Below are 25,753 nucleotides of genomic sequence, written 5' to 3'. Positions count from 1 at the left end.
TTATATTGCGCCTATCCCTTACAAAAAACAAAAATATTTGGCTCTAAGCGCATTACAACATGTGAAGGACTTGGTACAATCAAGTCTGACAAGTACAACAGCACAATATACAGTCGGTCTCTTAGGTAAAAGCAGCTTCGACAGTTAAACACTTCTACTAAAAGATCCTCTAACAATTTACAAACATAGTTAAAGAACATCGAGTTAATAGGAATTAAAAAAAAAAAAGGTTCTTATAATAAAACTATCTAGCGAACGACGAAGAAGAAGAAGAATAAAACTATCAATGTCAATGTATAACAAGTCATTCAACGTAAATGGCCAAAGAACAACAATAAAACAATGGTGATAAAACAGTTATACTCAATGGCTAACATATAACATAATGGTTTCCATCCCACTCTTTCCCGCCTACTGATGTGGACGTGTGGGTGCCCCACCCCTTCCCTGTCAGTCAGGCTGATGGAGTCAAATTCGACTATTTGTATCCGTGAAAAAGGACTCCTCAAATGGGGACTCTTCAATATGTTACGTTAAAATGTTTTGGCGCTTGCTTTCTGTTTGTTGGTAAGCACTTAATGTTATGCCATTCTGCAATTAGATTGAACCACAAGTGAATAAAATACTACAAGTTCCCATCGAGAATAGAGGATTTTGGGTATTTTTCATGCATTGTCGTCAGCGCTTTTCGGCGATTGGTCAATGCATTTCGTATCAATAATGTCGGTCACGCTTGAAATTATCGCTACTTCATATTGCTTTCCAAACTTATACGAAGTGACCGGGAGCGTAGGGTCAGTTATGAACTGAATTAGCCCCGAACAGTGAGATATAGAGAACAGTACACAAATACGAACGGAGAGACTCGGAAACTCGAGTCAGTCGTCGCCACGCTCGAGAACTCAAGTGTAATATTTGAAGTTAATATCTCCCTCGCCAAAAGTGCGACAGAATAGCTCAGTTGGTAACGCGCTGGATCATGCGCTAGTCCTTACTTTTGTGGTCCCGGGTTCGATTCGCTTCGACGGCAATTTTTTTTCTTTTCTGAACTCGTAATTCTTGTATTTTATTCATTTGCTTCATTCCAAACGTTTTGGATTATGAAATGAATCGAAATAATAAAAACAGTTGCATAAGTTTTGAGTACTTCCAGAATTACCCATTCTTTTTTTTAATTTTTTTTTAGTAACCCTGACATCGGCTTTGGTGAAAATTGATTGCCCTTGAAGGCAACACCGCGACTACATGTAATGATGATATCAAGAAAACGTACTCGCGGAGTACGGTTGAAACAGGTCGAAATCGGCCCTTCCGCTGTATCAGTCATCCCAGCAGAGGCTGACCTCAGTGTGGGTTCAACGACCTCTCGGACGCCAGGTTGCCTTTACCACAATGCTACGTTTCCTGACCGCACGTGTCGACCGTCATGTACGGAAGACGTTTAGCGTCGGCCATTGTGGAGGCCCCCACTATGGGGTCGCGAATTGCGGCTGGAAGTGGATGAATTTGACCCCTTCAGCATCATGGTCGGTCCATCAGAGGCTGAGATCGTTAATTGTGGGTTCAACAACCTCTCGACCTCACAGTCGCTTTTGCCATGATGCTACGACGCTCTGTCGCACGGCTTGTTGTCAAGGAATCAATGGCCCGGTGCCTTCTGGTCTACAGTCTGGTTATCTGCAGTCTTCTACAGCCCTATAAAGAACGATGTAGTCTGTAGTCTGATAGTCTGCTCTCCATAGCCAGATGCAGAGCGGTGTACTCTGTAGTCAACAGTCCGGTAGTCTGCTACAGCCAGATGAAGAACGATGTACTCTAGTCTGCAGTCTGATAGTCTGCTACAGCCAGATGAAGAACGATGTACTCTAGTCTGCAGTCTGATAGTCTGCTACAGCCAGATGAAGAACGATGTACTCTGTAGTCTGCAGTCTGATAGTCTGCTCTCCATCGCCAGATGAAGAGCGATGTACTTATAAGTCTACAATCTGCTAGTCTGCAGTCTACTGCAGCCAGACGAAGAAAAATGTACTGTGTAGTCTACTGTGTAATCTCTATAGCGAGATGACGGTCGATGTTCTTTGTAGTCTCTAGTCTTCAAACGGATGAAGAGCGATCAACATTACGGTGAATAGCCAGTCGAAGAGCGATGTACTTTGAACTGGCAACTGTAATTTCGGGACACTTTTGTTTGGTCCCTTTCATCACAGGTACCACTGTACGTTGTAGTCTACACTGGCTAGATAAAGAGCGATCTGCAGTCTGATGAGAAGGAAGATAATGCTGGCCATTGAGGACACTGGGGGTTTAGAGTGCGGGGGGGGGGGGGGGGGGCTGTGTTCTCTTGTCTAATTGTTTTTCTATCCCAGAGGATAAGGAGGTGAGATTACCCGCGTCACCTTTCTCTTGCCGCTGTCTTCGTTACCCTCGCTGCATCATTCTCTCGTCCTCTGTTTGGGACTGGGGTCATCCTTATTCCCAGCCTGGTACGACTGTGGCGCTCTGCCGGTACTCTTCATTAAGATATCTCTAATTGCTTTTCTGCCTTGTTGCGTCCATTGGAGACTTTTGTGGGTTTCGCTTACACTAAGGCGCCCTCGTGTATTCTTACCAGCACCCCCTTCGCCACTACCACCCGCTCTGCTCTCTGCTGTCGTCATTATGCACGACAAGATGTGTTGAAACGTACTGTCGGAGAGAGAGACAGAGACAGACAGACAAACAGAATGTGTGTGTGTGTGTGTGTGTGTGTGTTCGTGCGTGTGTGCGTGCGTGCGTGTATGCGTGCGCGTACTTGTGTGTGGTCCTCGAACAACGAACCTGACTTTATATTGTGACACGATTAGTGTTTAAAATTCCCATCAGTCAAAGATCTCCCACAATGTCGTCCCGTACCGTAATTTTTCACTTTCTATGCTCCACTGCGGCATGTCCTCCGTTCTTTCGCTCTCATCAACTCGACTCGGGATGCATACCAATCAAACGTTTACGGCCTGCGGAAAAGGCTAAACAAAATGTGCTGGCATTTTCTGCCTGTTGGTCTGACAAGGAAGACGCAGAAGAAGGAAGAGATGAATACTATTGATCCGCCCTTTACTGCCACCAAGATGGTCGTTTCTTTCGGGGGAGTTTGTGGCGTGGAATTTAAATAGAAAACGGAGAGGTTAACCCTATCATCTCTGAATCAAAAACTCTTTATGTCTTCTGGTGAAATATGAATTGCAGCACCGCAAAACCATCTGCCTTAATTCGCCTGTTTGCTTTCTGTTGTTTATGCGTGTTTGTGTATTGCTCTCTGCCTGTATTTCTTTTTGTATATTTTTATTTTATTTAGTTTTTACATTTAGTCAAGTTTTGACCAAATGTTTTAACATTGAGGGGCCGTCGCGATATAACCTTGAATGGTTGAAAACGACGTTAAACACCAAATAAAGAAAGAACATAGAGGGGGAATCGAGACGAGGGTCGTGGTGTATGTGTGTGTGTCTGTGCGTGTGTGTGTGTAGAGCGATTCAGAGTAAACTACTGGACCGATCTTTATGAAATTTTACATGAGAGTTCCTGGGTATGATATCCCCAGACGTTTTTTTTCATTTTTTTGATAAATGTCTTTTATGACGTCATATCCGGCTTTTTGTAAAAGTTGAGGCGGCACTGTCACACCCTCAATTTTCAATCAAATTGATTGAAATTTTGGCCAAGCAATCTTCGACGAAGGCCGGACTTCGGTATTGCATTTCAGCATGGAGGCTTACAAATTAATTAATGACTTTGGTCATTAAAAATCTGAAAATTGTAATTAAAATTATTTGTTTATAAAACGATCCAAAATTACTTTTATTTTATTCTTCATCATGTTCTGATTCCAAAAACATATAAATATGTTATATTCGGATTAAAAACAAGCTCTGAAAATTAAAAATATAAAAATTATGATTAAAATTAAATTTCCGAAATCGTTTTAAAAACTATTTCATCTTATTCCTTGTCGGTTCCTGATTCCAAAAACATATATATATGATATGTTTGGATTAAAAACACGCTCAGAAAGTTAAAACGAAGAGAGGTACAGTAAAGCGTGCTATGAAGCACAGCGCAACCGCTACCGCGCCAAACAGGCTCGTCACTTTCACTGCCTTTTGCACTAGCGGCGGACTACGTTCAGTTTCATTCTGTGAGTTCCACAGCTTGACTAAATGTAGTAATTTCGCCTTACGCGACTTGTTGTTTCTTACGGTCAGTTCTTTCCCTCTTTCTTTCTTTTCTTTTCTATTTTTTGCCTTCGCCCTTTCATGCATGGCTGCTTTCTTTCTTTACTGTCGTGTTGGTGTATTGCTTCTCTTATGTTGTTTTTCTCTTTATTATAGATTCTTTTTACATTTAGTCAAGTTTTGACTAAATGTTTTAACGTAGAGGGGGGAATCGAGACGAGGGTCGTGGTGTATGTACGTGTATATATGTGTGTGTGTGTGTGTGTGTGTGTGTGTGTGTGTGTGTAGAGCGATTCAGAGAAAACTACTGGACCAATCTTCATGAAACTTGACATGAGACATCCTGAGTATGGTATCTCCAAAAATATTTTTCATTTTTGTGATAAATAGCTTTGATGACGTCATATCCGGCTTTTCGTGAAAGTTGAGGCGGCACTGTCACGCTCTCATTTTTCAACCAAATTGGTTGAAATTTTGGTCAAGTAATCTTCGACGAAGCTCGGACTTTGGTATTGCATTTCAGCTTGGAGGCTTACAAATTAATTAATGAGTTTGCTCATTAAAGTTGTCATTAAAATCAAATTTTCGCAAACAGACTTAAAATTGATTGCATCGTATTCCTCATCATATTCTGAATCTAAAAATATAATACATATGTCATGTTTACTCTTAAAATGTGATCACAATTAACGAAAATAGATTAATTAGTCTTACGATAAAAATTTAAGAAATCGATCCAAAAATGATTTCATCTTATTCTTTATCATTTCCTGATTCCAAAAACATATAGATATGATAGGTTGTATTCAAAACAAGCTCCGAAAGTTAACAAGAATACAGAAAAGCGCGCTTTCCTGCTTAGCACAATACGCTACCGCGCTATTCTGGCGTGTTAATTTCACTGCGTTTTGCACGTGGAAGGTGAGCGATTTCCTTCTCGCGGGGATTGACGAAGCTGTACTGTCTTGGTGAAAAACTACAGTGCGTTCAGTTTCATTCCGTGAGTTCGACAGCTTGACTAAATCATAGACCATATTTGGTCTATGACTAAATGTAGTAATTTCGCCTCTCTCTCTCTCTCTCTCTCTCTCTCTCTCTCTCTCTCTCTCTCTCTCTCTCTCTCTCTCTCTCTCTCTCTCTCTCTCTCTCTCTCTCTCTCTCTCTCTCTCTCTCTCTCTCCTCTCTCTCTCTCTCTCTCTCTCTCTCTCTCTCTCTCTCTCTCTCTCTCTCTCTCTCTCTCTCTCTCTCTCTCTCTCTCTCTCTCTCTCTCTCTCTCTCTCTCTCTCTCTCTCTCTCTCTCTCTCTCTCTCTCTCTCTCTCTCTCTCTCTCTCTCTCTCTCTCTCTCTCTCTCTCTCTCTCTCTCTCTCTCTCTCTCTCTCTCTCTCTCTCTCTCTCTCTCTCTCTCTCTCTCTCTCTCTCTCTCTCTCTCTCTCTCTCTCTCTCTCTCTCTCTCTCTCTCTCTCTCTCTCTCTCTCTCTCTCTCTCTCTCTCTCTCTTGCGCGTATTCTTCTTCTGCGTTCGTGGGCTGAAACTCCCACGTACACTCGTGTTTTTTGCACGAGTGGAATTTTACGTGTATGACCGTTTTTACCCCGCCATTAAGGCAGCCATACGCCGCTTTCGGAGGAAGCATGCTGGATATTTTCGTGTTTCTATAACCCACCGAACTCTGACACGGATTAGAGGATCTTTCCCGTGCGTACTTGGTCATGTACTTGTGTGTACACACGAAGGGGAATAATGTACTAACAGGTCTGCACATAAGTTGACCTGGGAGATCGGAAAAATCTCCACACTTAACCCACCAGGCGGCCGCGACCGGGATTCGAACCCTCGACCTTCCGATTAAGAGGCCGACGTCTTACCACCCCGCCACAGCGTCCGTCAGTTTGCGCGTATTCAAAGTAAGATTATTGGACATGCAGGAGTAGGCAGAAACAATTTGTCTTAAAGATCGTTACAGTCTGTATTGTACATTTAAAGACAGTTTGTCAGTTGAGTTGTATTTTTCAAATGTTAACATTTATTGCTTTCGAGTTTCGCTAGCCCAGTTTAGATTAGGTGTTCTTCCAATTAATGGAAATTTGAAAAGGTACAGCGATTGCGTTGCAGCTCGTAATTGCTCTTACTGTGGAAATGTGGAAGAGAATGAACACCACTTTTTATTACACTGTCCATTGTATTCTGATTTGAGAATGAGGTTTCTTAATACTTTTGGAAATACAGTATGCCACTCTCTTCAGTATTAAGATGTAGAGACTCCATACGGTGTAGATCCCTTGCAAAATGTATATATTATGCAATCAGACGAAGACAATTGTTTTCATAGGTATATTGTAAATGAATACGTTGATGTTTAATGTTTCGGAGTTCAAGTAGCAGTAATGTTTTTCACATATTTATTTCATGGTTGTTGTCGTTGTTGTAGTGTTTTTGTGTTGTTTTTGTTTTTGTTCTTCCCCCATTCCCCTTGGTTTATATATGGGTCTGTGGCCCTAGTACAATAAACCGTTCTGAGTTCTGAGTTCTCTGTCTCTCTCTCTCTATCTGTCTCTATCTGTCTCTGTCTCTCTCTCTCTCTCTCTCTCTCTCTCTCTCTCTCTCTAACAGTTCTTATCTTGTCTATTTTTGACTCGTCCTTTTTTTATGTCTTCCCTTTTCTATTTTTGTCTGCTTGTCCTTTCGGTCCGTGCGGCATTTGTTTACCCAAGTTTGCCCTTAATCCATCTGTCTGCTTCGACATTTTGTCTGTGCCCGGCCATTGTAAAAAGCCAGAGAGAAAGGAGAGGAGTCATTTGCTGGCAGCTTGTATTTCCCAGCGGACACGGTTTTTTTATGAAGAAGATGTAGGCACTGGCTGCCGCTTGATCCGCCCATACCCCCCTCTCCCTGGAGACAGGTGGGCGATTGGAGGGGGGGGGGGGGGGGTGAGGGGGGCGGGGGTCACTGGCCACACGCATCATCTCGCTCTATCAACGCTTCATAGGCAAGTTGTCGCGCGCCCACATGTGCTTTGTTTTATCACGTTGGGGACTGGGGAGCTGCCGTGTGTTTTGAGGTCGTTGAAAAAGGGAATGGCCGACTCTTCACCTTTCGACTTTATCTGTCCCCTCAGTGATAGACTTTGTGGAGAAAGTTGATGGGTGTCAGCACCATGATTCCCTTGTGGAGGTGTACTGCGGTTGGTTTGACCCTGGTGCTGGTCAAGATCGAATGATGAGGGTTGAGAAGTGGTACATGCATGCAGACGTGCGCGAGTGTATTCATGGATAGACAGACAGACAGACAGGCAGACAGCTTCTCTCTCTCTCTCTCTCTCTCTCTCTCTCTCTCTCTCTCTCTCTCTCTCTCTCTCTCTCTCGAGCACTCTCTCTCTCTCTCTCTCTCGAGCACTCTCTCTCTCTCTCTCTCTCTCTCTCTCTCTCTCGAACACACACACGCATGTGTACGCATGCATGAGCGCACACACACACACACACACACACACACACACACACACTGCCCTCATACATTCAAAGTCAAAAAATCAAACTAGCAATCAATCAGTCAACCAACCAATCAATCAATAAGCAGAACATTTTCCTACTATCAGCACCCGGTATGGAGTTTTTGTACTCAACACGAACAAATAAAAGTTAAAGATAACTCGATATTAATCATTTGAGTTGTTGTTGTTTTCAGAATATTCTCGGTCATCGCGCGTTCCAGCGGAGACGGTGCCCCTGTCTGACCCCATCTCAGCCACTCGAGTTCTCTGTGGAGCCCTCATCCTCCCAACCATCGCAACCATCGTTGGCAAGCTTATGTTCGGCTCGGTGCAGTCCAACTTCCAGAGAACGCTATTGGTGGGTTTCTATTCCTATGTGTCTTGGTTTGGGTGTTTCCTGCATGAAGAAAAAAAATCCCATTAAAAGGGAGTAAACTTCCCCCACAAAAAAGGGGGTGATGTTGTGTTGTGCTCCTGTCTGCAGTCCAACTTCCAGAGAACGCTTTTGTGGGTTTGTCTTCCTCTATGTCTGTATTTTACTGCATGAAGAAAAAAAATCCCATTCACAGTGGACTTAACCACAAACGAGGAGGTAGGTTTATGTTTGGCTCCATTGAGTCCAACTTCCAGAGAACGCTATTGGTGGGTTTCTGTGCCTCTATGTCTCTTTTTCCTCTGCATCATTTGACTTGTGTGAATTCTGAAGACATTTGCATGAAGAAAGAAAATTCCATTTACAGTGGACTAAACCTCCCCCACTAAAAAAAAAAAGGGAATTTTTTTTTTTATGTTTGGCTCCGTGAAGTCCATCTTCCAGCGAAAATTAATGGTGGGTAAATTGCTTTCCCACCTTTCTTTTGCTTGCATCTTTTGTTGCAGCAAATTTTCTGCCATCAGAATTCATAGCTTTTTTGTGTGTGTCAAAAGATGAAAGCAAGAAAGCTATGAATTCTGAAGGCAGATAATTTGCATAAAGGAAACAGCCCATTTATAGTGGACTAAACCCTCCCCCTGGAGTCTTTCTTCTGCAAACGAGAAGGTTAACATATTCCTTACCAGACAAAATCCAATTTGGTCTAGAAAGATTCCAGCCCTAGGGAAGCATTTAAAAGTAAAACTAGAAGACAACATCAGTGTTTCATCCCCGATCCGCTCCCCCCTCCCCCCTCCCCCCCCCCCCCCCCTCCCCCTCCCCCCCCCCTCCCCCCCCCCCTCCTTCCCCACATCTACACCACCCCTCCTCCACCACTTCATTTTACGACCGCAAAACCATCTGAACACTACAGGTTACCACAGAGAGGGAATCTTAAAATTGGAGTAAATTTACCAACGTTATCAACAGCAAATTTGAGAAACCACAGTCTTTAGAAGGGGTACGTTTTGAATCAGGGGGAACCTTCACCGTGCTTCCTGGGTCGTGGGAGACCCAGAGCCTCACAAGAGTGTCTGTATCTCTACAACTATTGGGAGTTTTGGGTTGAGACTTCATGTGATCCTCAAACACCATAGCACCTTCCTATCAACACATTGTTAAAGGATTAACTTTGTAAACAAACAAATAAATAATGATGTCATTCGAACTACACAGTCCGGATGTTGTGGGTCGTGGACGACCAATATGGAATTAAAAAATTTGTTGTGGTGTTTATCCCTATTCGGATGGTGTGGGTCGCCCACCCATTCTCTGCAAAGAGGCGGTAAAGAGTTTATCCCTATTTGGATGGCGTGGGTCGTGTGGGACCCATACTTTTTATGTTGAATCCTTCTTTAGAAAGTATGGATCGTACACAACCCACATCATCCGGACTGTGTAGTCCAAATCGTGATCTGGTAAAGGTTAAATTTGAAATGGGAGAAGGTTGTATTTGAAGCGTAAAGGGACATGGGGTGCTGTGCACAAAAAAGTTACCAACGAACGAACGAACGAACTTTATTACTCAAGGATGGAGATTTTAGGCTCACGCCTAGTCTTACAATCTGTCCCTGCTAAACTAAGACATAAAGTGGTCAGGAGCCAGCTGCGTGGTTGGATTGGTTGAGATCCCAAACATTAAACCTCAATTTCAAGCAATCCGACGCCGCGGCTCGTTCTTGCCCGGTTGGTAACTTTTTCATGCACACTACGCCCGATTTCTAGTTGGAGCTAGCTAGTGTATCAGCCTGCAGGGTTTCAGTTTACAGGCACACAAAAAACACAACAACTGTGAGGTGGTATTGGTTGCTTTTGGACATGCTGTGTTAGACAAAGCTATGGAAGTTGAGATGTCTGACTTTTGAAGCGAAGAAAGTTGCACTGTTTTATTTGACTTGCACTATATACACCATGCAACAAAGCTTTAGTTTCCAATCCACATCAATTGCGGCAGATGTTTTGTAGCCCAGCATCACCTAAAGACACGAAGAACACATCTCACACACAAAAAAAACCAGTTACTGGGTCAAGACAACCAGCCAGAGTAAGATGTAATGTAAAAGCTGTTGCTTTATTTTGATGGGAAAAACTCCTCACATGAAAACTGGTAGGACAGACTGCTTGGCGATCGTTTTTCCTCAGTATTTTAAAATAAAAGCGGTTATAACACCTGACTTTTCTGGTAAACATGAACACTGACTTGAACTGACACATCTTGCACAATTTTGAAGGAATACAACGATTTTGCTTGACTAGAACTGTGCACTTCACTCAACAAAAGCTCAGTTTTCAGTAGGCTATGACATGACTTGATGAACTGGGAGAGAAACAGTGGGTGCATGAAGGGTAAGCTTGCCAACTCAGCACGCGGAGGGGAAGCAATAGGATTTCATGTCTGATTGATTGCACTCACAGCTTGCATACATTCGTCAACTCCACACCACGCACGCCTTGGGTTGCGGGGCCTGGCGTATTGACCAGCCAAGACCTTTCCAGCCCCCTCCTGTGCATCCCAGGGGCTGCTCGGCCCAGGAAGGAAGTCTGGTTTCCTTACAAAGGCACCCTCCAGGCTTAGCCCTTGTTTTTTTTCCCTCCTCTAATTTGATTTGTCACATCTTTTCCTCGCCTGTTCCCGGGCAAGAATTTAAAGATAGCTTCCTTTCGGTGTTGAGTATTTTGAACAGTGGTATCCGTGATAAAAAAAATAGTTTCCTTTCAGTGTAGAATATTTTGAACAGTGCCACGATTCAAAGGACACCTTTGGGACAGTAAGGTGGTCTGTCATGTCAGGTTTATTTTGGTCAAGATAAAGGGACTACAGGAGGTGTCCTTTATTGGTAGACAGTCCTCTCATTGGAGGGGTCTCACATCGCAAGTACCCCACTATAAATCACAATACACCAATCAACACCCCCCCCCCCCCCCCCCCCCCCCACCCACCCCAATTTAAGATGTCCCAGCCCTTTTAAGGCCTTACTTTTTGACATGTTCTCTTCATAACCTCTGTAAATGTGCCTCAGCTCAATTGTAAGACTCCCTGAATCCTGACTTTCTCAGATTTTTGTAGGTCTGAAAATGGTGGTTCAACTGTAGATCTGTCAAGACTTGTACCTGGGATAAGAAAATGATTTGACTTGGACGCATACACCCCTGCCTGCCTTCTTTCTCTGCAGAGTAAACATTTGTGTTGAATTGATTTTACAACTGAATAATTATCTGCAAAATTAATTCAGGAAAAAAATTCCCCGCTCTGCATTAGAAGTAATTAGGCTGTTGAAGATCAACTGCCTGCCTGCCTATTTTCTCTGCAGAGTAAACATTTTTGTTGAATTGATTTTAAAACTGACACCAATAATAATCTGCTAAATTAATTCAGGGAAAAAATTATAAGGTATGTGGGAGGTGTGTTTATAACCTGCCCTGTTATATGGTGCTATATGTCTTATGTAAAAACAATGTCCTGTTTGTATTATTGTTATGTACCACGCCTGAATTTCTCTATGAGATAATAAAGTATTCTTATTTATAATCCCCGCTCTGCATAGAAAGCAACCATGGAGACTGTTGAAGTTTGGTAAGTGTTCAAGTGGGAGGTGGCTTAAATCTCAAAAGTGTTCAAGTGGGAGGTGGCTTAAATCTCAAAAGTGTTCAAGTGGGAGGTGGCTTAAATCTCAAAAGTGTTCAAGTGGGAGGTGGCTTAAATCTCAAAAGTGTTCAAGTGGGAGGTGGCTTAAATCTCAAAAGTGTTCAAGTGGGAGGTGGCTTAAATCTCAAAAGTATTCAAGTGGGAGGTGGCTTAAATCTCAAAAGTGTTCAAGTGGGAGGTGGCTTAAATCTCAAAAGTGTTCAAGTGGGAGGTGGCTTTAATCTCAAAAGTGTTCAAGTGGGAGGTGGCTTAAATCTCAAAAGTGTTCAAGTGGGAGGTGGCTTAAATCTCAAAAGTGTTCAAGTGGGAGGTGGCTTAAATCTCAAAAGTGTTCAAGTGGGAGGTGGCTTAAATCTCAAAAGTGTTCAAGTGGGAGGTGGCTTAAATCTCAAAAGTGTTCAAGTGGGAGGTGGCTTAAATCTCAAAAGTGTTCAAGTGGGAGGTGGCTTAAATCTCAAAAGTGTTCAAGTGGGAGGTGGCTTAAATCTCAAAAGTGTTCAAGTGGGAGGTGGCTTAAATCTCAAAAGTGTTCAAGTGGGAGGTGGCTTAAATCTCAAAAGTGTTCAAGTGGGAGGTGGCTTAACTCAAAAGTGTTCAAGTGGGAGGTGGCTTAAATCTCAAAAGTGTTCAAGTGGGAGGTGGCTTAAATCTCAAAAGTGTTCAAGTGGGAGGTGGCTTAAATCTCAAAAGTGTTCAAGTGGGAGGTGGCTTAACTCAAAAGTGTTCAAGTGGGAGGTGGCTTAAATCTCAAAAGTGTTCAAGTGGGAGGTGGCTTAAATCTCAAAAGTGTTCAAGTGGGAGGTGGCTTAAATCTCAAAAGTGTTCAAGTGGGAGGTGGCTTAAATCTCAAAAGTATTCAAGTGGGAGGTGGCTTAAATCTCAAAAGTGTTCAAGTGGGAGGTGGCTTAAATCTCAAAAGTGTTCAAGTGGGAGGTGGCTTAAATCTCAAAAGTGTTCAAGTGGGAGGTGGCTTAAATCTCAAAAGTGTTCAAGTGGGAGGTGGCTTAAATCTCAAAAGTGTTCAAGTGGGAGGTGGCTTAAATCTCAAAAGTGTTCAAGTGGGAGGTGGCTTAAATCTCAAAAGTGTTCAAGTGGGAGGTGGCTTAAATCTCAAAAGTGTTCAAGTGGGAGGTGGCTTAAATCTCAAAAGTGTTCAAGTGGGAGGTGGCTTAACTCAAAAGTGTTCAAGTGGGAGGTGGCTTAAATCTCAAAAGTGTTCAAGTGGGAGGTGGCTTAAATCTCAAAAGTGTTCAAGTGGGAGGTGGCTTAAATCTCAAAAGTGTTCAAGTGGGAGGTGGCTTAAATCTCAAAAGTGTTCAAGTGGGAGGTGGCTTAAATCTCAAGTAAAAGCCTGGACAGAAATGTGATGGTTTCGCACAAGCAAGATGTTATCTTTAAAGTGATGCTGGCAAGGATTGCAATATAAAGGCTTCACTTTGACTGAGTGAGGAGAGAGGGGGTGCACTGAAGTAATCAAGTTACCTACACCCGTAAGCTTGTCTAATTCTCTTGGCGGTTCTCCCTAGCCCTGGCTTTGTTTGCATTTTTATTTGGTTTTACTGCCTGGGAAGGAAAAAAGTAAGAAGGTTGTATTTTCCATTTACTGTAATTGTTACACGACACTTGAGATTGCCACAAGTTCTCAAACGTCGTATAGTTATGTTCTTTTATTCTACGTCGCCCGTCTTCGCAGCAGCATAAAACAACTCGTCAAATTGAGTTCGAGGATTTATTTAGCATTCCATACATACAACTGCACATCGTAGCAGAACTCAAATAGAAGCTCTTTTTTTTCAAATCGCGCTGGCATATATAGTAAATACTCAATCTCGAGAATATTCCAGACCGAACATGATAGGGAACTACATTATAGGAGCCGTCTATGGACTAGAACAGTGACGTTCTCTGTGACGTACATCAAAAGCGCCGACGCACTTAATCCGAACGAAGGCCACGAACCCACTACTCAAAACAACGTGGTAAGCAACTTGTTTTGACAGGACTAGAAAGTTCACCTGCATTCTCGTGCAAACATAAATATTGTGTTTACAAAATATAATATCGATACTTTCCCACAAAGCACAAACAAGTCAACCACATGCAACACACAAAACTGAACCAAAGCTCAGCAACGGTAGCGTTTCCTAACAGTAATGTAATACAAAACAATTCTCTGGGAGTGTGACTGTTTCTGGAGAAAAAAAGTTATCTTTTTCTCGGTAGACTTTCTCTTGTTGTTTATGTCGGTGGGGGTGGTTTTAAGGTACAGTGCAAAGTAAAGAAGATATGGAGGCAGAACTTTTCCAAAGAGCTATCCATCTCAATCCCTTGGGCCAGGTCAGCTCTAGGTTACAGATCAGCTTGAACTTTTGTAAGGTGAATAAACTCCTACACATGCCTTCATTGCATCAGCACACGCAGACATACAGAAACACCACACACAGACACACACAGACACACGCAGACACACACACACACACACACACACACACACACACACACACACACACACACACACACAAATTGAACCCCCTGCCCGCCCACCCCCACACACACAGAAAGACACACTGTGTACACATGCGCCACACACACACTCACACACACACACACACACACACACACACACACACACACACACACACACACACACACACACACACACTAGTGCACGAGAGAAAGAGAGAGAGTGTGTGTGTGTGAGAGAGAGAAAGAGAGAGAGAGAGAGAGAGAGAGAGAGAGAGGTTGATGCCAACAGACAATATTGAGATTGTGCAGTCATAGTGGCAGTGCTTGTAAGGATAGCAACGGCAAGGGAACATTTGTGCAACTGACCCAAGTAACTTCCTTCAAAAGGACAGCAGTTCCTTCAGGGCACATGATTCAGCTGTCAACAAAAGTAAGGCAGCTTGGCTGAAGAAACAAGGTGGCCAGTGGATATTGATCAGTGAAACATTATCACGGCAACTTGCCAGTGAACGTTCACCTCTCGCCTAGCTTGGCTTGTATCCAGCTTGAAGTGAACAGTTTTCTTCTCCCTCTCTTTCTCTCTCTCTGTTTGTGACGGTCTGTGTCAAAAACACACCTTCACATATATACACCACTAGATGATTACCCGCTTCGCCGGGTACCGGCTTCGCCGGGAAGAAGTAGAGCCGAATACCAGGCTGCGCCTGGGACGCCGGCGCACGAAGGAAAGGAGATAAACGCGCAAAACACTGGAGACCTTCTAAAAATAGTAACGTGCAGTGACCTTCTAAAAATAGTAACGTAGTAACGGGAATATGGATTGACGCCACACGGAGGAAGGGAGATACTCGCGGCTGAAAACACTGGAGAAGATAAGGAAGAGTTACTGGTAGTGGATCCCGACCAAAACAAAAAAACAAAACAAAAAACAAAAAAAAAAATCGGTTCAGCGCGCACAGCGCTGCGCGCTGAGAGCACGTGTTGAAATATCTCATCGATGAGGTTGTGTCCGGGGTGTAGCTGAATACACACACACACAGACACACAGACACAAGTCGTATATATATATATAGATTCGCGGGTATGGTCGCACACACATGCACACATGCACATACACACACACAACACACACATACCACTCACACATACACACACATGCACACACACGTATGCACCCACCAACTCACACACATACCCACAAGCGCGCTCACACAGCCCTCAAGATGAGTATCGTCCTTTCTTGGCAGTATATTGCTGTGTTGTTGATTACTATCTAATTGACACACACATAAACACACACACATTTACACTAACACACACACACACACACACACACACACAGTGACACATACACACACACACACACACACACACACACACACACACACACTCCAAGTTCAAGACAAAAGTGAATGATTAGGAAGGCTAATTACAGGTCAGGAGAGGTCCTTTCCTGTGTCCTGGGGGGCTAGTCTACAATTACAGGGAAGTCAGAAGGGGGTGAATGTAACCCATGATGCACCAGAGTTTTTGTCAGGACTTGTCAGACTGAGAGTATGTGCAGTTCATTGCGTATGCTGACCGTTGCAGATTTTATTTTTTTTGTAAAGAAAGGCTATTGACCATTGATATGCCGACAGTGGAACTTTAGTGCAGAGAATGTTGCTCATTAAAATAATTAACATGCATTGGATTACCATCTGGAACAGTGATGTGACGTAAAAGAAGAATGACTTGAATGTTTCAGCAAAGCTACTCTCAACCACGGCTGTTCATCATGAGGAGGAATGGTACAAGGGAGATAATTTCCTGTTGCTGCTATATGATTCTCTCCTCCTTGCAATTCTCTTTGTACACATATAGCTCTGTCCTCAGCTCTGCTGCTTTCTGTTAAGTGAAGGCTGTTTGCTCCATTTTCTTCTTTTTCCATTAGTGGGATGGGGGTACTCGTCACATTAGTTGATTTGGCATAAGTTCACCAGGCTTTGTTTTGTTACCTTTTTTTATGACTCTCTCTTTGTCTTTTTGTCTGTCTCTCTCTCTCTCTGTCTCTCTGTCTGTCTCTGTCTCTCTCTCTGTCTCTCTGTCTGTCTGTCTCTCTGTCTCTCGCTCTGTCTCTTTCTCTGTCTCTCTGTCTCTCTCTCTCACTCTCTCTCTCTCTCTGTCTCTCTCTCTCTCTCTCTGCCTCTCTGTCTCTCTCTCAGTCTCTCTCTCTGTCTCTCTCTGTCTCTCTCTCTGTCTCTCTGTCTCTCTCTCTGTCTCTCTCTCTCCCTGTCTCTGTCTCTCTCTCTCTCTCTCTCTTTTCATGTCTGATATTTTAGTGCTTTTTACATTTAGTCAAGTTATGTTTGTATTTTGATTTGTTCTTTATGTGTATGTATTGATAATGATATACATGCGAATGATTGGGACAATTCCTCCCCACATTTGTTTTCTCCCTTTTGTTATTAGTTGTTTTGGATGTTTATATGCAATGCATTATTGCAACTATGCTGCAATTTCCACATTATATTGTTTTTCCCATTTTTGAATGTGTATACAAAACCATAACCCTTTTCTTATTACTATTTACATAATGTACGTCTGTAAGTAACAATAACCTTGTCAATTTTACTATCTATATTATGTGCGTCTGTATTAAGTGTTTGTATAAGGGACAGGTTGTAAGATTAGGCTTTGCCTAAAACCTCTATCCTTTGGTAATAAAGTTCAGTTTCAGTTTCAGTTTCAGTTTCTCTCTCTCTCTGCCTCTCTCTCTCAGTCTCTCTCTCTCTCTCTCTCTCTGTCTCTCTCTGTCTATCTGTCTCTCTCTCTCTCTCTGTCTCTCTCTCTCTCTCTGTCGCTCTTTCTCTCTCTCCCTGTCTCTGTCTCAGTCTCTCTCTCTTTCTCTCTCTCTCTCTCTCTGTCTCTGTCTGTCTCTCTTTCTCTCTCTCTCTGTCTCTCTCTGTCTCTCTCTCTGTCTCTCTGTCTCTCTCTCTCTCTCTCTCTCTCTGCCTCTCTCTCAATCTCTCTCTCTGTCTCTCTCTCTGTCTCTCTGTGTCTGTCTTTGTCTCTGTCTCTGTCTCTCTTTCTCTCTGTCTCACTCTCTCTCTCTCTCTCTGCCTCTCCGTCTCTCTCTCAGTCTCTCTCTCTGTCTCTCTCTCTGTCTGTCTGTCTCTCTCTCTGTCTCTGTCTCTCTCTCTCTCTGCCTCTCTGTCTCTCTCTCTGTCTGTCTCTCTGTCTCTGTCTCTGTCTCTCTGTCTCTCTCTCTGTCTGTCTCTCTCTCTCTCTCTGCCTCTCTGTCTCTCTCTCTGCCTCTCTGTCTCTCTCTCAGTCTCTCTCTCTCTCTCTCTCTCTCTCTCTCTCTCTCTCTCTCTCTCTCTCTCTCTCTCTCTCTCTCTCTCTTCAGCCTGTAACACAGACCTTTACAATGCTTGCACACACTCCATGACGTTCAGCTGAGATATATCTTGTGTCTATTTGTACAAGCCCAGGTGTGCTGTTTGTTTCAGGGTGGAATCGCCTTTATCGCCATCAAGGGTGTGCTGTTTGTTTCAGGGTGGAATCGCCTTTATCGCCATCAAGGGTGTGCTGTTTGTTTCAGGGTGGAATCGCCTTTATTGCCATCAAGGGTGTGCTGTTTGTTTGAGGGTAGAATCTCCTTTATCGCCATCAAGGGTGTGCTGTTTGTTTCAGAGTGGAATCGCCTTTATCGCCATCAAGGGTGTGCTGTTTGTTTCAGGGTAGAATCGCCTTTATCGCCATCAAGGGTGTGCTGTTTGTTTCAGGGTAGAATCGCCTTTATCGCCATCAAGGGTGTGCTGTTTGTTTCAGAGTGGAATCGCCTTTATCGCCATCAAGGGTGTGCTGTTTGTTTTAGGGTGGAATCGCCTTTATCGCCATCAAGGGTGTGCTGTTTGTTTCAGGGTGGAATCGCCTTTATCGCCATCAAGGGTGTGCTGTTTGTTTCAGGGTAGAATCGGCTTTTATCGCCATCAAGGATGTGCTGTTTGTTTCAGTGTAGAATCGCCTTTATCGCCATCAAGGGTGTGCTGTTTGTTTCAGGGTAGAATCGCCTTTATCGCCATCAAGGGTGTGCTGTTTGTTTCAGAGTGGAATCGCCTTTATCGCCATCAAGGGTGTGCTGTTTGTTTCAGGGTAGAATCGCCTTTATCGCCATCAAGGGTGTGCTGTTTGTTTCAGGGTAGAATCGCCTTTATCGCCATCAAGGGTGTGCTGTTTGTTTCAGAGTGGAATCGCCTTTATCGCCATCAAGGGTGTGCTGTTTGTTTTAGGGTGGAATCGCCTTTATCGCCATCAAGGGTGTGCTGTTTGTTTCAGGGTGGAATCGCCTTTATCGCCATCAAGGGTGTGCTGTTTGTTTCAGGGTAGAATCGCCTTTATCGCCATCAAGGATGTGCTGTTTGTTTCAGGGTAGAATCGCCTTTATCGCCATCAAGGGTGTGCTGTTTGTTTCAGGGTAGAATCGCCTTTATCTCCATCAAGGGTGTGCTGTTTGTTTCAGGGTGGAATCGCCTTTATCGCCATCAAGGGTGTGCTGTTTGTTTCAGGGTAGAATCGCCTTTATCGCCATCAAGGGTGTGCTGTTTGTTTCAGGGTGGAATCGCCTTTATCGCCATCAAGGGTGTGCTGTTTGTTTCAGGGTAGAATCGCCTTTATCGCCATCAAAGGTGTGCTGTTTGTTTCAGAGTGGAATCACCTTTATCGCCATCAAGGGTGTGCTGTTTGTTTCAGGGTAGAATCGCCTTTATCGCCATCAAAGGTGTGCTGTTTGTTTCAGAGTGGAATCGCCTTTATCGCCATCAAGGGTGTGCTGTTTGTTTCAGGGTAGAATCGCCTTTATCGCCATCAAGGGTGTGCTGTTTGTTTCAGAGTGGAATCGCCTTTATCGCCATCAAGGGTGTGCTGTTTGTTTCAGGGTAGAATCGCCTTTATCGCCATCAAGGGTGTGCTGTTTGTTTCAGGGTAGAATCGCCTTTATCGCCATCAAGGGTGTGCTGTTTGTTTCAGTGTAGAATCGCCTTTATCGCCATCAAGGGTGTGCTGTTTGTTTCAGGGTGGAATCGCCTTTATCGCCATCAAGGGTGTGCTGTTTGTTTCAGGGTAGAATCGCCTTTATCGCCATCAAGGGTGTGCTGTTTGTTTCAGGGTAGAATCGCCTTTATCGCCATCAAGGGTGTGCTGTTTGTTTCAGGGTGGAATCGCCTTATATCGCCATCAAGGGTGTGCTGTTTGTTTCAGGGTAGAATTGCCTTTATCGCCATCAAGGGTGTGCTGTTTGTTTCAGGGTAGAATTGCCTTTATCTCCATCAAGGGTGTGCTGTTTGTTTCAGAGTGGAATCGCCTTTATCGCCATCAAGGGTGTGCTGTTTGTTTCAGGGTGGAATCGCCTTTATCGCCATCAAGGGTGTGCTGTGTGTTTCAGGGTGGAATCGCCTTTATCGCCATCAAGGGTGTGCTGAAGATCTACTACAAACAAAGCCAGTACCACCGCCAGGCCAACCGGGTCATTTTGGACTACGAGGAGGATCGAACCCCGGCCACAAGCATCTCCAGCTCCTCTGTGGGGTCCCAGTGATGTCAGCTGACCGCTCTTGCCTCGTGCACGCTGAAATCTGTCATGAATCTGCTACCGAGGGATCCCCTCTGAAGACCTTAAAGCCCCTGATTTGATACGTTCTCCCTTTGAAGACTGATCTCTCGGAGTTTCTGTTCATAACAACTGTCAATGTTCCACCATTTTGATACAGTCCATCCCATTTAAAACCAGATTTTCTTTTTTTTTTTTTACATTTAGTCAAGTTTTGACTAAATGTTTTAACATAGAGGGGGAATCGAGATGAGGGTCGTGGTGTGTGTGCGTCTGTCTGTCTGTCTGTGCGTGTGTGTGTGCGTAGAGCGATTCAAAGTAAACTACTGGACCGATCTTTATGAAATTTGACATGAGAGTTCCTGGGTATGATATCCCCAGACGTTTTTTTTCATTTTTTTGGATAAATGTCTTTGATGACGTCATATCCGGCTTTTTGTAAAAGTTGAGGCGGCACTGTCACACCCTCATTTTTCAATAAAATTGATTGAAATTTTGGCCAAGCAATTTTCGACGAAGGCCGGACTTTGGTATTTCATTTCAGCTTGGAGGCTTAAAAATTAATTAATGACTTCGATCATTAAAAATCTGAAAAATGTAATTAAATTTTTTTTTTTTTAAACGATCCAAAATTACGTTCATCTTATTCTTCATCATTTTCTGATACCAAAAACATATAAATATGTTATATTCGGATTAAAAACAAGCTCTAAAAATTAAAAATATAAAAATTATGATTAAAATAAAATTTCCGAAATCGATTTAAAAACTATTTTATCTTATTTCTTGTCGGTTCCTGATTCCTAAAACATATAGATATGATATGTTTGGATTAAAAACATGCTCAGAAAGTTAAAACGAAGAGAGGTACAGAAAAGCGTGCTATGCAGCACAGCAAAACCACTACCGCGCTTAACAGGCTCGTCAATTTCACTGCCTTCTACGGACTACGGTCATTGTGAAAAAATGCAGTGCGTTCAGTTTCATTCTGTGAGTTCCACAGCTTGACTAAATGTAGTAATTTCGCCTTACGCGACTTGTTTAGGACTTAAAGGAGGTCACAGCCTCCTGATATTCTGCTTTCTCTGATTTTCTGTTCATTATCCCGGTAAATCGACACACATTTCAAGACCTCTCTCAAAGGCCGAGACCAGTTGTTGGCAGATTGTTGGAGGTCATAAAAGGGGGTACCACTGTGCGAGCTTGATCAGGCCTGTGGGATTGCACTAATGTTTGACCCTGCTATGTAACCTCCCAGACAGACAGTTTCAGTGTTACAAATGATACACATGTGCATATTTGTTTGTGTATAGGATGATGCGGGAGAATATTTCTTTGCTTTAAAATTGATGTTGGTTTGTAAAGAAGGATTTTGTTTTTGTTTTTTTGTCCCTAAAATGCCACCTTGTTGTATGTCCCGTGGTCTGAATGATTAGGTCAGTGGCCTGTAAAACCTTGATAAGCTGAGTTTTTTTTAAACGCCCCCAAATCTGGGCTCTATTCGTCTCAAAACCTTGCTATAATGCATGCATTTGGAATCAGAACATCTTTGTTGGGTAGCAGGTTTCAAGTAAACTAATTAGTGGGTGTGGGGGGTTGGGGATGGGGGTGGTAAACAAATCATGAATTGGGAAGAGAGATAATAGCTCATCTGGTGAGAAAGGCAGTGTCAGCACTTTTATTTAGGTATGTCATGTTAGGTGTTCATTCTTAACCTGAGGGAATTTGTTGGTATTTTTTACTTTATTTGTTTATCGCAGATGGTAACTTGTACATGCAGCAAGGGGTCAAAGCAAGGTTTGGCTGTCCAGTTGTGTGGTTGGTGTTATGATTGAAAACACAGCAATTAGACACAAATATCACAATGATTTTACGACAAGATATGTCCAATCAGCGTATTGTCATACACACACAAAGGCTCTGTATGTGTACAAAGTTAATTGGTCAAATGTAACCTCATTTCAGAGTAATCTGTACAGTCATAATCTTGGGTATGGTCGGAAAATGTCATTGAAAGTGTGACATTATTGATTAATTTCTTTGTCTTGCGAAAATCGTCATATTGTTCTGCTTCCCCCCCCCCCCCCCCCCCCCCCCCCATTAAGGGTGATGATTGTTGCTGACTATTGCACTGAAAAGTTGACCACATTGCTGAGACATAGATGCCTTCATTTTGGATTACAGTGAGACTCCCCCTTTAAACCCCCAAAGTTGAGACCTCCCCCTCCCCCTCCCCCAAATCCCCTCTCCCCTTCCCCTCCTTCTCATAAGACCCTAGTTTTCCAGATTGTCTGCTAATAATGTCTGTGAATTCACACCACCATTACAGGACTTCCTCCTCCTTCAGACCTGATTGTCTCAGATTTTGTTTAGGTCTTTTGATAGAGAGGGTTCCCCAGTACCTTTGTTTTGGGGAGGTCATAACAGTTTTACAAGTCAAATTTCAACGTACATTTTGTAAAAAGGAAAAAAAGAAAAGTTTAAAAGCGAACAGGTGTTGCCTCTTTTTGTAACTTGCAATCATTTTGTGTGAACATTGCGACTCAAAATGGACGGTCTATATGATAGAGCCAAACCTGCCCTGGGGACCACCGATCCAAAGGCCACCTCCTGCCCACAACGACCACTCCGAAGGATCTCAGATGCAGAGCTGCCAGCAGATTGCCACGCTGTTACGCCACGCTTAGAATTGCTACGCTCAAACAAATAATCACAAGCATGCAACAGTTTGCTCTTTCTTCAGAGTCCTGGTCCTCATTTCTGATTCTCACTCCGTGTAGCGGTCAGAATTTGTGTCATACAACCTTGTCCACACTGTAGAGTGGCGCTGAAGACACTCTCTGTTGGCAATTATGTTTCTTTTTTCTTTTAATAAACTTTTGTTTAAATGTGTATGTAATTTCTTGCGTGAAATAGCCGAAAATGTGTTTTCCAATCAATTGTAGACAATGTTACAGTATTTTAACACCAATTGCCACGCTGAAAATTCCCCAAAAATGTCAATTACTACACTTGAAGCTTCACAAGGGTTAGCAGGTCTGCAGACGACTTTTCTTTTAATTATAATTGACCTTTCCATAGTGACCACCCATACATAACAATCACTAATTTGATCAGTCCTATGGGTGATCGTTATTGACAGGTTGGACTGTATATTCAGATTTGAACCTTTATGTTGTCAGTAAGAGACTTGTCAAATGCTCCAAGGAGAGAGCTCCAATGAGAGATAAGCATGGTTTGCTTCCGTGCGGGCAACTTTTGCAGCTCACTACATATCGCTGCACTGAGCGGGTTCTGTCGCGCAATACTAATGGTTTCACTTTGAAATAGTGTGCAAGAACCAGCACTTTGTAAATTGAATGTCTACGCTTTAAAAAAAGTTTACTTTGAAGTTTTTTGTACAAAGTATTTGACTAAAAGATTGATGTTTTTTTAGGGGGAGCAAAGTACTTTTGAATGACCAGACTACTTAACCGGGCACGCTACCACTCACAACCATCACGATATTACCTTTGTTTTCAATTTTCCGCTGAAAATCAATGCACCGTTTGATGGCGTCTTGTAAAGTAAAGCTGATCAGCGCTGTTTTGAAATGTTCCTGTTAATCTACCATTGGCATATAGTTTAGTTTTGTTTCTGAGAAGGAAAGTGTATTCTTACACTCTGTTTTTTTACAGTTCTTTTCCTTGGAAACTGAGAATATACGTATAATATATGCTTGTGTTTCTAATGCATTTTTAGTTAGAAAGAAAAAAGGATTCGTTTTGTAAATCAAAAACTCAGAGCTTAAATCCTCAGCAGTTATACAGAAGGAAAAGAAAAATGAAAGGGAAAAACAAAAGAAAGTTGATGCTGTTTTGTTGGTTCCTTTTTTGTTAAACAGCACATTCCGCCAGAAACAAATTGAAACTTTTTTTTTCTTTGTGTGTGTGTGTGTGTGTATTATGCTGTTTGAAACAATTCAAACAAAAAGACATTAAATATGCTTATGGTCAGTTCTAACAGATCCGGGATTGATGTTTGTTTAAAAGCGTCCGTATATTACCCAAAGAAAAGGCTATGTACTATAAACTTTCACGTTAATTTTGCTCTAATTTGTACACCAGAGTGTTCATACTTTACGTCAGTGGTAGTTTGATGAATAGTCAGTGAATGCCACAAAGCGTCAGGAGTGAGTACTGCAATTATTGTTCCATCTGGTCAGCCACCGTGAGCTGAGTCTCGCTTCAGTGATCAAAGCCGTGAGCAGAAAAGTTGCCTGCAGTTTAGTCCATGTTTTGTGAAGCAACTCGCATTAAACTCTCCTAATTTGTTGGCGGGGCTTGGCGGTCCGGGCATTTGGTAAGTTGTCTATTGGCAGGTCTCGAACTTTTATGGTGCCAGGTGAACTATTCAGAATGTTTTCTATCATTATGTTGGGTTGCATAGTGACTGTGTGCTTGCCTACTAAGGGTTAACACCTTACTACTGCAGCCTTTGAGAAGTCAGGTGGGCTCTACAGAATGATGTTTGTTTTACACAGCTTATTTTATGTATTAATCAGCGATGACTTGGGTCAGCGAGAAGGAGCATTTTCGCTGCAAGTTTTGTGATGTTTTATTGTTGAGCACTTTTTATTTTAGAGCATTTAATAAGTTCTGGCAGTGGGGCAGGGGTCATAGCAGAGCCAGCTTTAAGACCAGATCAGACATCAATTGCTTGTGTAAACCTTGTGTGGAACAAATCCTTTTTCGGAGACAGCTTTATCTTTATCCCTGATTCTTGCTAATAGCAGTTACCTGGTTAAATCTGAAAATCAGAGAAAACAGGGTCTTAAACGTGAAGTAGTCTTAGATTGTTGTTTGGGGGGGGGGGGGGGGGGGGGAGGGGAGGGGAGGGGAGGTAGGAAGGAGAGAGATCAGATTGCTGATGACTACACTCATGCTAACTTAATGTACAGTGTCTGGCTCTCAGATTACAAGAAATCAGCATAGATTGTGCTTTGAATCAAAGCTAAAATTGATTTTGATTGCAACCATTTTCCTACCATGTGTTTCATTGCAAGGCCGATATTTTGTTTTGACTAAAACAATAATATATTACTACCTACTCTTCATTGTAGCAGTTTAATGTGTGGGATGGTTTAAGTGTGTGTTTATAAATACTTTGAGACCAGGAGGTACTTGTTTGCAACATGTGTGTGTGCGTCTGTGCCGCCGGTATATGTCTGTACTTCTGGTTGGAAGACTTTTTATTCTTCTATGAGTATGAACTGAGCTTCCCCTCAAATCTAAATTACTGGAAACTGTTTAATTTTTTTTTTTTTGTAGCTGATGTCATAACCTGTATTGTATCTTGGTAACAAGTAGCGATTTCTCAGTGATGCATAAATCCAAATCACACCTGCAGCATCTGAGTTATACTTACACTGCTACTGCTTTTTTTCTCATGCAAGCATCAAGGTATGAGGCACTTTGTTTTGTGAATTAAACTGATTCATAAATGTATAGGTTGATATTTAATTCGGAGGGTTGTGTACTTTCATTGTCTCATTTTGTTCAACGGTTTTTTCCGACAACAAAATTAATGATTGTGATGAGATATAATAAGCTTACATCAAAGTCATGTCTGTTAGAGCAAGTTGCAAAGACAAATCTTTCAAAGAAACAGTGACACTTGATTTTGTCTACTCTGGTAAGTGTGTGGATGGTTCAGACTTTTTTTGAAACTTTGCGGACGTTACACTCCTGTATTTTCATACATGTATCTGTGTTTCCGCCACACACTTGAATTACACTCATCCAGGCAGAGTTTTTGTTTGTTTATGTGAGTGACTTACAGATGGTGGGAATACATGATTAGATGTAAATAAATGTTGGAAAAGGACCAGCTACCTTGTTTTCTTTTTTCTGTGTTCTGTGCCAACACACACACACACAAAACAAGCACACACTGTATTGAAAA

General features: G+C 42.7%; 1 protein-coding gene across 2 annotated transcripts in view; it reads left to right on the top strand.

The window, feature by feature from the left end:
• LOC138982851 (E3 ubiquitin-protein ligase MARCHF5-like) overlaps positions 1 to 25,675 on the top strand; it is an 80,118-nt gene extending 54,443 nt beyond the window's left edge. For both annotated transcript variants that reach the window (XM_070356221.1, XM_070356222.1), the window contains exons 5-6: positions 7,891 to 8,054; positions 19,646 to 25,675. In XM_070356221.1, the coding sequence (XP_070212322.1) occupies positions 7,891 to 8,054; positions 19,646 to 19,798 (317 nt within the window). In that variant the 3' untranslated portion in view covers positions 19,799 to 25,675. The remainder of the gene's footprint in view (positions 1 to 7,890; positions 8,055 to 19,645) is intronic.
• The last annotated feature ends 78 nt before the right edge of the window (positions 25,676 to 25,753 follow it).

This window comes from Littorina saxatilis, linkage group LG12, assembly GCF_037325665.1.
Source record: "Littorina saxatilis isolate snail1 linkage group LG12, US_GU_Lsax_2.0, whole genome shotgun sequence".
NCBI classification, from domain to species: domain Eukaryota; kingdom Metazoa; phylum Mollusca; class Gastropoda; order Littorinimorpha; family Littorinidae; genus Littorina; species Littorina saxatilis.
The sequence above is the reverse complement of the archived record's forward strand: the minus strand, read 5'-3'. Positions and strand labels throughout refer to the sequence as shown.